The sequence below is a fragment of the Artemia sp. Qi Xiang Cuo genome, chromosome 18 (assembly GCF_049724085.1).
Source record: "Artemia sp. Qi Xiang Cuo chromosome 18, ASM4972408v1, whole genome shotgun sequence".
In the NCBI taxonomy this organism is placed as follows: domain Eukaryota; kingdom Metazoa; phylum Arthropoda; class Branchiopoda; order Anostraca; family Artemiidae; genus Artemia; species Artemia sp. Qi Xiang Cuo.
The window spans coordinates 55,905,471-55,918,515 of NC_142811.1; the positions used below are offsets into that span (position 1 = coordinate 55,905,471).

Here is a 13,045-nt window from a genome sequence, read left to right on the forward strand (position 1 = left end):
GGGTACCCGGCTGACTGACCGTATTCCAAACAATAGGCCATACGAAAAATGTGGTTCAATACCGCTCTCTAGGGATATAATGAAAGAAAGGTTGAGGTGGCTAGGGCACGTTGTGCGGATGAAGGATGACAGATTGCCGAAGATTGTTCTTTTCGGCCAACCGTCTAGGGCTAAACGGAAAGCAGGTCGTCCCCGTCTGGGGGGGGGAGGACGTCATAAAGAAAGATTTAAAGGAAATAGGAACTTCATGGGCGGGTGTAAAAAGGGAGGCTTTGAATAGATTGGGGTGGAGGAGGAGCTTGCGTAGCTGTGTTGGCCTCAGGCGGCTTGGTGCTGCGGTAAGTTGTTAGTAGTAGTAGTAGTAGTATTGAACAAAAAAAAAACTGATTCAGAGTAATAGCACCAATTCCCAAAAATATAGTCAGGACAAAGATTTTTTTGATTTTTTATCAAGTAAGGTGCAAAACAAAAAATCTAGGACTTTCTCACTTTTCTTCCGTCTACATTATTGACTAACTCTTTTCAAGCTAATCGGTTTTTGAAAGTGATTTTCCCATCGGTATCCCTCATTCATTTTATCTAAATTACTTAATTGGTTTTTCAGTTAGAAAACAATTCGAATTTCTAAATTTTCTTTGTACTATTCGAAATTTTTCGAATTTTTCAATTTGAGATTAGTAAACAGCATCTCTGATTTTAGATAGCTTCAAATTTCATGGGCACTGAAATTAGAAAGCTACCACCACGACTTCAGATCTAAGGAGGCCCGGTCCGGCTACCCAAGGAGGTAGACTACCCTGCTACCCAGGCTACACACCGACTCAGTTTTTTTGTATTTAGAATTCGTATATATTGGTATCATAGTATGGGTATATATAACATCTCCTGATTGTTTCAAGATCAATATTTGAAACTTAACACAGTTTGTGGAGAAACATCCTTTTTGACTGAAGAATTTGTATATGGGTATCTTTTTTCTTGTTTGAATTTTTAACCTCCCAAAAGCTCACAAACCTCCTAGAAACCCAAAAACTTCAAAACTCACAGTTTTAGTTTTTTGCAGCTGTGAGTTAAAGGAACTGCCAGTTCTACTTGGGTGCAACAATCTTCGAATCAAGTTCTAAAACTTGGCCTTTCACTGGTTAGTTAGATGGATGGATATTCAGATACAATAAACAAACAGTAATAAATAGTACAAGTGGATAATTCATCGCATACTCCCTCCCGCGGCTCTATGGCTAGGATGCTAGGAGAAATAAAGCAATAAAAATAAATAAAGCAAAAAAATAAAGCAAAATAAAGCAATATAATAAATAAAGCAATATAAATAAAAAAAATAAAGCAATATAAAAGAGGAAAAGGAGGAGCAGTCGCTTTCGATCTGCCGAAAACCATCGGAATCAAAGGAGAAGAAAAGAATCAGAAAAAAAAGAAAATGAATAGCAGCCGCTCCCGGTCAAAGATAACCTGTAAAAAAATAAAGCTGCATTGGCAAATAGTTACTGGAACCCTAAAAACGGATTAAGATAAAAATTGATACATCAAAAGAATTAGCTTCTTTATTCTGATTTCAAATATATACCAATAATCAAAATGTGATATCAAATAAAAATGTGAATTTTTGTATTTTTGCCAGAAGAAATATCATGGATGCGTGTTTTTTTCGTTTTTCCAGGGTGATCATATTGAATCATTGATCCTAGAAGATCGGGAGGGGGCTTATTCGGACGGAAATGGAAAGTTCAAGTGACACTTTTAGTGGCCAAAAGATTGGAGGGCAAATAGACACCTCCCACGCCCTTTTTTTCTCCGAAAACACCCGATCAAATTTTGAGATAACCACTGGATTCAGCATATTTGAAGGTCCAATAACTGCCTCTGGGGATGACTTGACTCTCTTCCACAGCCCTTTGGGATAGGGTCGTAAGTTATCAAAGTTGTCCATTATTTACATATTCCGTTTGTTATCGGAAAATAAAATATACGATTTTTTTCGTATATGGGAAAGATTTCTAGCGGATATATTACACACGGGGGGGGGGGGGGAAGAGAGAGGATTTCCTGGCATGAAAGTGTTTTTTTTTCTCAACTGAAAGTAAGAAACAACATTAAAACTTAAAACGAATAGAAATTATTCCGTGTATGAGGTGGGCTACTTCCTCAACCCTCGTTCTTTACGCTAAAGTTTGACTTTTTTTTGTCAAAATTCTTTAGGAAAGACTGCTCAAACACAAGGGCTGTTGAATTTGGGTGACGAGTATTTTTGAAGAGCTTTAAGGCTTTAGCGCAAAGAGCGATGGCTGAGGAAGGGGTAGTCGCCCTCATATGCGGAATTATTTCTGTTCGTGTTAAGTTTCAGTGTTGCTCCTTACTTTCAGTTGAAAAAAAACTTTTTTATTTATTTAATAAATAATAAGGACACAATTCCAATTTGGTCCAGAGACATCAGCCGAACGACAGCATTAAAAAAAAAAATTATTGATAATAATGAAAACTAAAAATTTTATCCATAAATCAAAAATGTTTTAAAGGCACCAAATGAGTGGCGCTCATTTGGTGCCTTGTGTGGCGCTCAGTGGCGCCAAAAATGTTGTTCTTAAGGCACCAAATGGGTGGCGCTTTACTCAGGCAGAGTCAGCTAAAAAGTTATTGTGAAGCACTGAAGGCACTTAGAAGGAAAATTTTTGGGAGGGATGTGATGCATAGAAGTTGTTTAGAAAATAAAATAGGAAGTAGTTGTAAAGTGGATATTAAAAATTTGGGAAATTTTGTGAGGGTGGGGATGAGACATTGGGAGGGATTTCTATTATAGTGTTATTTTCAAAAGTGTTTGAACTTATTATGTTTTATGCGTTTTGTTGTATTTGTAATATCCATGGCCCATGGGGCTTTTATGAGATATATATCTATCTATCTGTTCCAAGCTGCATGAACATCAAAGATAAGTGGCAAAGCTTACAGAAACCCCGAAAGACTTTTAGTATATACAATATAGGCTGAAATTATTTCCCACAGAAGTGCATTTTCAGACGCTATTATCCCAGGTTTTGGACAAAAAAAAAAATCTTTAGGTTTGAAAACACGTTTTTTTTTAATTTTACGTCCTTGAACCTATCTTTTTGTAATATTAAGTTCTCGGCATTAAAGTTCTTTTTTTCTTTTTCTTTTTTAGTCTAGCCCTGTAATATCTGATAGGTTTTCTGTGGATACTGCTGCTGAATTAAGCCGAGCCGGTTCTGGGATGACTGCTGTCCAAATCGAAGGCTCTGCGAACGAAGTCTACACTTCTAGTAGTGATGATGATAGTGATGAAGCTGAAGGTAACTTCTTTTTTATAGTTGAAGATTTTTTTCACTTCCCAGCACTGGATTAAAAAAGTTCTTATCTCAAAAAAGTTTGGAAGGATGATATGTCTGCGAACCATCATTAGAATATTAGAAGCCACAGTGATGACAGTAATCAAGTATGGTTCTGAAGTTTGGGCGCTCCGAAAAATGGAGGAGAATTTCCTAGATGTTTTGAGAGAAATCGCCTACAGATTGATTTAGGCACCCGACTGTCTGACGTATCTCAAACAGTAAGCTCTACGAAAAATATGGTTCAATCCCGCTTTCTAGAGCTATACTGAGAGAAAGGTTGAGATGTCTAGGGCACGTTCTACGGATGAAGGATGACAGATTGTCCTTTTCGGCCAACCGTGTAGGGCTAAGCGGAAAGCAGGTCAACCCCGAATGGGGCAAGCAAAGATCTAAGGGGAATAGAAACTTCCTGGAAGGGTGACTTGCACGGGTGACTTGTACAGAGATTACACTCTGGGTGTCCGGCTGACTGACTGACGGTATTTCAAAGAGTAGGCTGTACGAAAAGTGCGGCTCAATCCCGCTTTCTAGGGCTATAATGGGAGAAAGGCTGAGAGAAGGGCTAGGGTTGGTTCTGTGGGTGGAGAGTGAAAAAATTGTCGAAGATCGTCATTTTCAGCCAACCGTCTAGGACTAGACGAAAAGCAGGTCGTCCGCGGTTAGGGTGGGAGGATGTCATAAAGAAAGATTTAAGGGAAATGGGAACGTCCTGGGAGGGCCTAAATAGAGAGGTTTTGAATAGGACGAAGAATGCGTGCGTAGCTGTGTTGGCCTCCGGTGGCCTGGTGTTGCGGTGAGTTGTTAGTAGTAGTGGTAGTAGTAGATGAAACAGTACTCTTTAGTAAAAAGAAAAAGATAATACTAGTAACTTCTCTTGGTTATGTAACATTTAATTTCTTTATAATAATCCTACATTCGTTCTTTTGCTAATTCTCGGTATAGTTTAATGTGCCAACATTCACTGAAAAGTTCGAATTTGGTGATTTTACTTATTTAGTTATGAAAAACGATAAAAAGGACGGAGCATAAATAAGCAATAAGAAATAAAAGAACAAAAAGACGAACATTTTGACAAAAGAACGACAATAGCAATAAATGTAGAAATAAAATGTATTTGGCTAGGAATAGCAAAACACAAGACGAAGAATCGACAAAAAAAAAAAAATATAGAAACCAAGTACGAACTCTAAACCTACTATTTTCTTTTTTTCTTTTCCAATCAGTTTTGAAACTGCCATTTCCGGGTTGGTCATCATAACTTCTGAGACCACACTGGGTAATATGGAAATACGTAAAGAAAAAAAAAACGACAGCATTATCAAAGCGGAGGCCTGAAGAAGAGTTTAGTGCAAATTTTTCAGTCAAGGCCTCCGCCCAACTGTCTTCGGTGCAGAATTTAATGAGATGACTTTTATTTTCAACTAATAATTATATCATACTTAACTGGCACTTACCACATTTTTTAAATAACATTATCAACAAACGTAGAAATGGTAAGAGACATTCTTACCAGAATTATTTTCGTCAGAATTTTCTCAAGGGATTAAAAAGGTTACGCAAACAAATGCTACTGACCTTGTTTTAACTGAAGATAATTTATTCTTGAAATCCAGTGGTACTGACATATCTTTAAAAATTGACAATGATGTCGAACTTACAAGTGTAAATTCTCGACTAATGCAATCATATATTCATAAAAATGAGTTCTGTGATCTTAAGTGTAATCAACCTAATGTGTGCTTTAGATTTTTAGACAGTTGATGTATGTCTAGCAATTGTAAATATCTACACATTTGTAAGTTTCATGTTTTTAGCCGTTGTATAAATAATCTGTGCAAATATCCCCATATTGATATCTGCAAACAATTTTCAAGTGGAAGATGCTTTGGCTGTGCAAAACCTCATATCAAATTGCCCATTAAGAGTCGTAGTAGGTTCCATAAAACTGGGCTACCCAGAGGCCACCTAAATTCTGCTAATCCTACTAAATATCTTTTAGACCATCGCTCACACACACGAAAGTCATCGAGCCATCCAGTCCTTTCCAATCGAGTACCTATCCAAAGGATATCCCCGTCTCCATATCCACTTCCCTACCCCCTTGCTTCTTTTTCAAAGATAAACCAACCCACCCCTCCGGTTGCTTTCCAACATTTTCCTACCCTTCCGTCTATCATTCCCCACCACCTTGCGTACCCCCTCAACGCGGACTCTTCATACCTTTCCCCTGCAAAAATAACCTCATCTCTCTTGATTCCTCTAGTTCACCCCAAACTCAGCCGCTACTTAGTTACTGTTGTTTAGAATCTCCGCTAGTACCTGCTCAATTCAATGCCATTGCATTTGAAAAAGATGGATTTGGTCCCCCTGTCCCTTGCTCTGACTACCCGAGCCTAGCCCCCGTCAAGAATTCCACTAGAACCCCTGACCCCATCTGTGATATAAAAAAGTGAAGTGTAAAAACGGTTCCTTCACAAGTCACTTTCAATTCCCCACACTTTTGTTGAGCAACGCTGAAGGCCTTAACTTTGAAAAACTTAATGAATTAGACACTCTTTCTAAAATATATAGATTAGATCTAATTGTTATTACTGAAGTTCAAGCTTAAAATTTGCAGATGTTAAAGATTAATAATTTTTCTCAATTTATTAAACTCAGACCAGATAACCACCCTCTGGGTAAGAAAGGTGGCAGAGTTCTGTTCTTTTTCCGTAATGACTTATACCCAAGTGAAATATCTATTCCGTGTCTTGCTCCCTTTGATGAGATTAGGTGGGTGTGTGTTCGACCTAAAGTCTTGCCGCGTCCTTTCAATTTAATTGTCCTGTGTTGTTTTTATTACTCCCCTAATCAGAGATCCGCTGACAAAATAAATTTTATCGAAAAATTACATGCAAGTGCTGACTTTGTACTATCAAAATGTCCAAATGCAGGAATTTTCCTGATGGGTGACGCAAACGATATAAGACTTGATTCTACATGTAATGCTTTTAATTTAAAACAGGTCGTTAAGGTCCCAACTACAAAAGGCACTACTACTCTTGATTTAATTTGCACTAATCAGTTTTACAAACCCGTCTCCACTCTGCCCCCTCTAGGGGGTAGTTACCACTTTAGCCTTTTCCTATCTCCGCTGGCTAAAGTTAAACAGTCGTTTTCTATAACTGAAACGGCTTATAGACCTCTTATTGACTCAGGACTTTTCAATTTTGGCTCCTGGATTACTATTGAAAATTGTTCCACTGTGTATCAAACAAATGACGTTGACTACATGGCTTTGTCCCTCCAAAATCTATTGAGGAATAATTATGAATTCTACTTCCCTGAGAAAAATTTAAAACATGTTCTACAGATAAGCCTTATGTTACTGAGTCTTATAAAAAACATTTAAGAAAAAAAATCAATTTTTTCAAGGCAGGTCGTATTACTGAGGCTAATAGTCTAAGGAAGTTCCTAAAGAAAAAATTAAGAAAAGCAGCTTCTAATTATTATAATAGTAATGTCAAAGATCTATATTTTAACAAGCCCAATCAATCGTACAGAAAAATGAAAGAAATATGCGGAAAAAGTCCTTCTGAAGTTGATTTTCATCTCTCAGAACCCCCTAATAAGACTGCCAACGATTTGAACTTGTATCTTGCTTCCACCATCCAAAGTCTCCCCCCTTTCACTGACTCAAGTCCAACAATTCCTCCCAATACTTCCTCCTCCTTTATTTCTCCATCTGATGCTATAAATAAAATTCTAAGGCTTAGAAAATCAAGTATTTGTTCCGTGGAAATCCCAGTTGACTTAATTAAAGCCTTTTCAGTCAAAATTGCTGAACCTTTATCAAATATTTTCAACCACATCACAAAATTTGGTAAATTCCCAAGTTGCTGGAAATAAGCTTTTATAACACCTGTCCCAAAAAAATGCACCAGTATAACTGTTGCCAACATTCACCCCATTACACTCACTTCAGTTTTTTCCAAACTTTATGAAAGTTTCCTCTGTGACTGGCTTAGGGATATAATTTGTCCGCGTATTGACACCCGGCAGTTTGGTAACTTAAGGAAAACCTCCACCACCCATTACCTTGTGCACTTAATGCGTACCATCGTATGTAACCTTGATAAACCAAATGTTTGGCTAAACCTTTTCTTAGTTGATTTCCAAAAAGCTTTTGACCTGGTTGACCACACCATCCTAATTCGTTCACTACTGGTTAACTTTAAACTTGATCCTCTGTTATTAAATATTGTTATATCGTTTCTTTCAAAAAGATCTCAAGTTGTTAAATACAAAAATGTTTTCTCTAACCCCCTCCCTATATATTGTGGAATTCCTCAAGGAACCTTATTGGGACCACTTTTATTTCTAGTCATGATTAACGATGACTTGTCGATCCTTGAAGTATGTCACAGGAATATTAAAAGTGACCCCCTTGAAATTCTAACCCACATTTTGGATGAAGCTAAGAACCTAAATATGAAAGTAAATTCCACTAAATCAAATATAATGACGATAAATTTCTTGAAATGTACTCCCGCTTTCCTTGACCCTATTCCCCCCAGATATTTCTGTGTCTTCCTTTAAATTACTTGGGGTTACAATTTCCTCTAATTTAAAGTGGGATATCCACGTGGAAGATATTGTCCATAGAGCTAATGCGTCCATGTCTCTCCTTAAGCTCTTGAGTAAATTTAACGTCCCCCCATTCCATTCTTTAAGGATCTATATCTTCCTTTGTCCAACTGCATCTTGAATATGCTTGTCCAGTTTGGCATCCTGGCATCTCCCGCGATGAATCAGATAAAATTGAATCTGTTCAAAAAAGAGCTCTAAGGATAATTTTTAAAGAAACTTTGGTACCATATTCACTCCTTCTAAAAAAGACCAAGCTGGAAACTCTTGAGCACAGGAGAGGAACGCCGTGCCTCCGTTTTGCAAAAAATGCAATAATAAACCCTCGCACGGAAAACATTTTCCCAAAAGACACTCCCCACCCAGACACCGCCTGCCACGTACTGTTTCTGAACCCGTCCCTATCTTGTCCCCCATCCGTTGTTTAACCTCCAGGTATGAAAAAACCTTTGTCTTCTTCATTACTGATCAAATAAACCACTAGTTTTTTTGTTTTTTTTTGTACTGGCGATACCCATGCTTGTGTCCGTTTGGTTCTTCCATTCCCACCCCCTTGTGTATATACTCTCTTTTAAAGCTTTTTAACACTTTTTTTATGTTTTTTTTTTTAGTTTTGGCCTTTTTAAATTACTTACATTTAACACTTTTTGTTTTTTAGACTAATGAATGGATTTGTCTTTCTAATATTGTTGTTTTGGCATTGTTTAGCCAGTTTTTTAGTTGTTGTGCAATTTCTATGTTGTTGTTTTTTTATTATATGACCCCGAAATGCGAATTCGGCCCTTCGGGGCTTGTGATAGTCATTTTTTGAAATAAATATCTTATCTTTATCTTTAAATGACGTTTTATTAAGCCACTTGAGCAGCGTCACACAATCTTTCATCATAAACCAAACTCAATCACTCTTCCTATTTTTTTCATACCATTCAATACAATTTAACTCTCCCGAAAAAAAAAAAAAAATTAATTACCACCCAACAAAAACTTTTTTAATCTAATTTTAAACTGAAACTGGTTTTCTGACTCCCTAATGCTCTCCGGTAAACCATTCCACAAATTAACTGCATAATTTCTAATTACAAAACTAGATCGACTCGTACTCCTTACTTCTGAGACTAAGCCTCCACGACCTCTAGTCCTATGCTGATGATAATCAGAATTAAACTTAAAAAAATCTCTAAAATATTCAGGAGATAATCTATTAAACACTTGGTAAGTAAACACTCCCGCCTGATTGTCCCTAATCTGATGAACATTTAGAATTCTAAAACTGATAAAACATTCACGCGTGTGCTCATACTGAACAAACTCACCCAGTACTCGTAGTGCCTTATTCTGAAGAATCTGCAGTCTTTTAATATTTGAAGTAAAATTAGATGCATAAATAGAGCACTGTCTTGAAATGAATTGAAATGAATTACAGCACTGTCAATACAGTTTATGTATATTTAGACATCTTATGAACCGGAAATTTCAGTGCTTTCAATGTAGTGTTTATGATAAATGGTACTAAATAGAACATCAGATAATCGTATTCTTAATTAAAATTTTATGCTGCTAGACGTTTACCCGTTATTAAAGAAAGCTAAAAAAAATGTAAGAGAAATGGACCAAAAAAATATGAGGTTGCTTTCTTCATGTTGAGTACTATTACTCTAAATATATTAATATTGTTTTAGGGTAGTCAAAACGAAATCTATGTTGAAAGAGCCTTTGAGTCTGAAGTTATTGCACTTTCAATGCTTTGTTTTCGTTAAATTTGACTTGACTACTAGATACAAAATTAGAAAATCCTAATATTAGTTAGTTTTTTTGCTGTTAAAAATATCCCTTTTAAAATAAAATAAGCTTACAAATGATTTTTATGCATAAAACGAGTCCCCAAAAAAGGGAAGAGAAATCAATATTTTTGAAACAACCCCTAACTTTGATCAGCTGATCAAAATTTTGAGATAGCCATTTTGTTCAACATATTTGAAAATATTATAAGTATGTCTTTAAGGATGACTTAATCCCCCGAAGTTCCCGGGAGGAGGGCTGAAAGTTTTGAACCTTACCCAATGTTAACATATACTATTGGTTATTGGGAAGTATACAGTATTGACGTTTTCAGGGGAGATTTTTCCTGGTAGGGGGGGGGCCTGGGGTCGGGCAGGGACGTACGCAGGGGGGGCCTACTGGCCCCCCTGCTAAACGCACAAGTGTGATCACTTGTGCAGTCACGGCTTCAATTAGTTTAAATTTGGAAGCGATAAGTAGTTCACCATCTTTTCATTCAGCTATAAGCACCAAGGTTTTTATAAATCCTAGTCACTGCGTATCCAAGGGAGAGGGGGGGGTTATATTTAAGTAGGACTATTCACATTACATTTCACAGAAGACTGCTATTACTCATGTATCTGAAATATTCGCTTGGGTTGTTTTCACCCGCTATCATCAGAAAACCCGTCATTACCTTCTTATATTTTGTCGAAGAGGCACTACTTAACTACTACTACTACGGCACTACTACTACTGGCGCGGGCACTATTTATATTTTGTCGATCATTGACAGATTTTAATCATTGCAGTTTGAACACATCGTTGAAAAATCTAGGAATAAGTGAGGGCGAAGATGTTATGTTAAGGAACGAGAAAATCGACCAAATGGATAGCTTTAGTTACTTGGTTAGTATTGATTGTAAAGAGGGTGGACGTAGTGAAGATGCAAAAGTAGAATAGCCAAGGCGCAGGTGCAGGGTGTTTTTTAACTGTTGGAAGGTTTGAAGAATAAGAAGATAAGTCTGTGAGTTAAGATTAGAATATTGGAAGACACGGTAAAGACAGTGGTCAAGTATGTTTTTGAAACGTGTGTGCTTCAAAAGACTGAGGAATATTTAAATTTTGGGACAATTTTGAGACAGCCAAGGAAAAATTTTGAGACAGCCATTTTGTTCAGCATAGTCGAAAATCTAACAAATATGTCTTTTAGGATGATGAAAGATTAGTTTAGTAATATTTTTGAACAATATTTTTGAAGAAATCATATTTATGTGTTTCTTTCAACTAAAATTATTATCAGCATAAAATCTTAAATATTTATTTTCAAAAACATGTGAAAGCGAAAAAATTTTCAAATACTATAGAAGCACTATTTACAATTTTTCCTACCCTACTAAAAATCATATAATTTGTCTTAGAATTATTAACAGCAAGGTAACTCAAGGAGGTAAACACCAAAAGGTTTTCCAGTGTTCGGTTTGCTTTATCCTCTAGTCCTTGCACTGACCGTGCAGAAATCGTCAACGCAGTATCATCTGCAAATGCTGTAACAGTTGCTTCAGGCTTGTAGAACCTCAGAATATCGACGTATACGAGAAAAGAGTAACGGACCCAGGACTGAACCCTGTGGAACTCCACATTTAACAGGATAGACTCCGCTAATGATGTCACCTAACATTACATTAGCTGACCTTCCATACAAATATGATTTAAACCAATCCAAGCAAACATCTTTTATCCCCAGACTAGATAGGCGACAAGCAGCAACTCAAAATCCACAGGGTCGAAGGCTTTTTTGAAGTCGACAGAAATCGTTAAAGGAATAAAACCTTTTTTCTAGAGCTCCATTGACTACATCCAGAATATGGTGAACAGCATGGCTAGTAGAATGTTTACTGCGGAATCCGAATTGGCTGTCACACAATATTCCTAGTTTATCCAAATATTCATAAAGTCTCCCGTGAATTAACTTTTCATAGATTTTAGAAAAAATAGGCAATAACGATATCGGTCGCCAATTCGATAGTTTTTGTTTGTTGGCTTCTTTATACAGTGGTATTACCTTTGCCAGTTTAAGACCACTAGGTAATTCACCGGTCTGGAATGACAGATTTATCAAATGAAGTAGACAAGGTAATATATAAACTAGGATAGCATTTACAGCTCTAAGATTAAGTCCATCTATTCCGGCCGAGTTGGACTGCAGTCCTTTCACTGTGCTCTCGATCTCCTTTGTGTGCACTTCTCGAACGAAAAACTGCGCCCTTCGCCTCAATTATCAATAAAGGACTTCTCCAGATGTCTTCCAGACTTTTTAGCTACTTCTTCCTTAATACTTGCGCCTATGTTCGTGAAATATTTTTCGAATTCATCTGCCGTTTCTGTTAATCAGTGATTTCACTTCCATTCACCAACAGACTCTTTACTCCATCATTATCATTAGTCTTCCCTTTTAAAACCTCATTTATTAGTCGCCAGGTTCCTTTTGAATCACCACTTTTATCATCAAAATTAAAAGCATAATATGCTTTTTTCTCACTGCGGCGCTTATGGTTAACTTTGTTTCTCACTCGCTTAAATTCTTCAAATAAACTTCCGGGCTCTGTAAATGTTTTTTAGAAAGCTGGTTTCGCATTTCAATCATTTTAAGCAATTCCCTGGTCACCCATGGCTTTCTTGGCTCATTTTTCTTTTTCCTCATTTTCCTCAAAGGACAAGACACCTCATATACCGATAAGAGAATATTCATAAACCTGTCAAATGCTGTAGTTGCATTCTGCTCTTCGCTAAATTCATCCCATGCTATAGTACTAACTTGCTCTTTCAGCTTTCTCAAGTTATTATTTCTTATATCTCTATAAACTCTCTTACTTAGGTTTTTAGCCGAAGTTTTAATACTATTTATCATACAAACAATCGGGAGGTGGTTAGAAGCAGATTGAAGGAGAACATCACAGAATGCTTGCCTCAGTAGATTTGAAGAAACAAATATGTTATCAATTAATGTTGCCAACTGAGCAGTGATACGGGAAGGAATCGGATTCACTGGGTGCAAATCATAAGATAATGCAAGATTCAAAAATTAAAATATAACCTTTTAAATTCAATAAATGAAAGTTAAATTCACCAAAAATAACGCACTCCGATCGACTAGACTTGGGCCCAACTTAAAAACTGATTAAACTCCTGAAAAAATTCCTCCGGATGAGCACTAGGGGGTGTAAAAGCCAGACAAACAATTGGCTTTTTACCATTTTCTATTTCAATCTCAATAAAAAAAATTTCAATCTTACCTTCAT

The 13,045-nt window shown here is 36.7% G+C and overlaps 1 protein-coding gene and 1 pseudogene across 1 annotated transcript in view; both read left to right on the top strand.

The window, feature by feature from the left end:
- The window catches only part of gzl (godzilla E3 ubiquitin protein ligase), a 101,731-nt gene that overhangs the window by 83,502 nt on the left and 5,184 nt on the right, over positions 1-13,045 (top strand). Inside the window, exon 8 of the mRNA XM_089104679.1 lies at positions 3,173-3,320. Coding sequence (XP_088960805.1) covers positions 3,173-3,320 — 148 coding nt within the window. The remainder of the gene's footprint in view (positions 1-3,172; positions 3,321-13,045) is intronic.
- On the top strand, positions 5,977-7,937 carry LOC148941671 (uncharacterized; annotated as a pseudogene).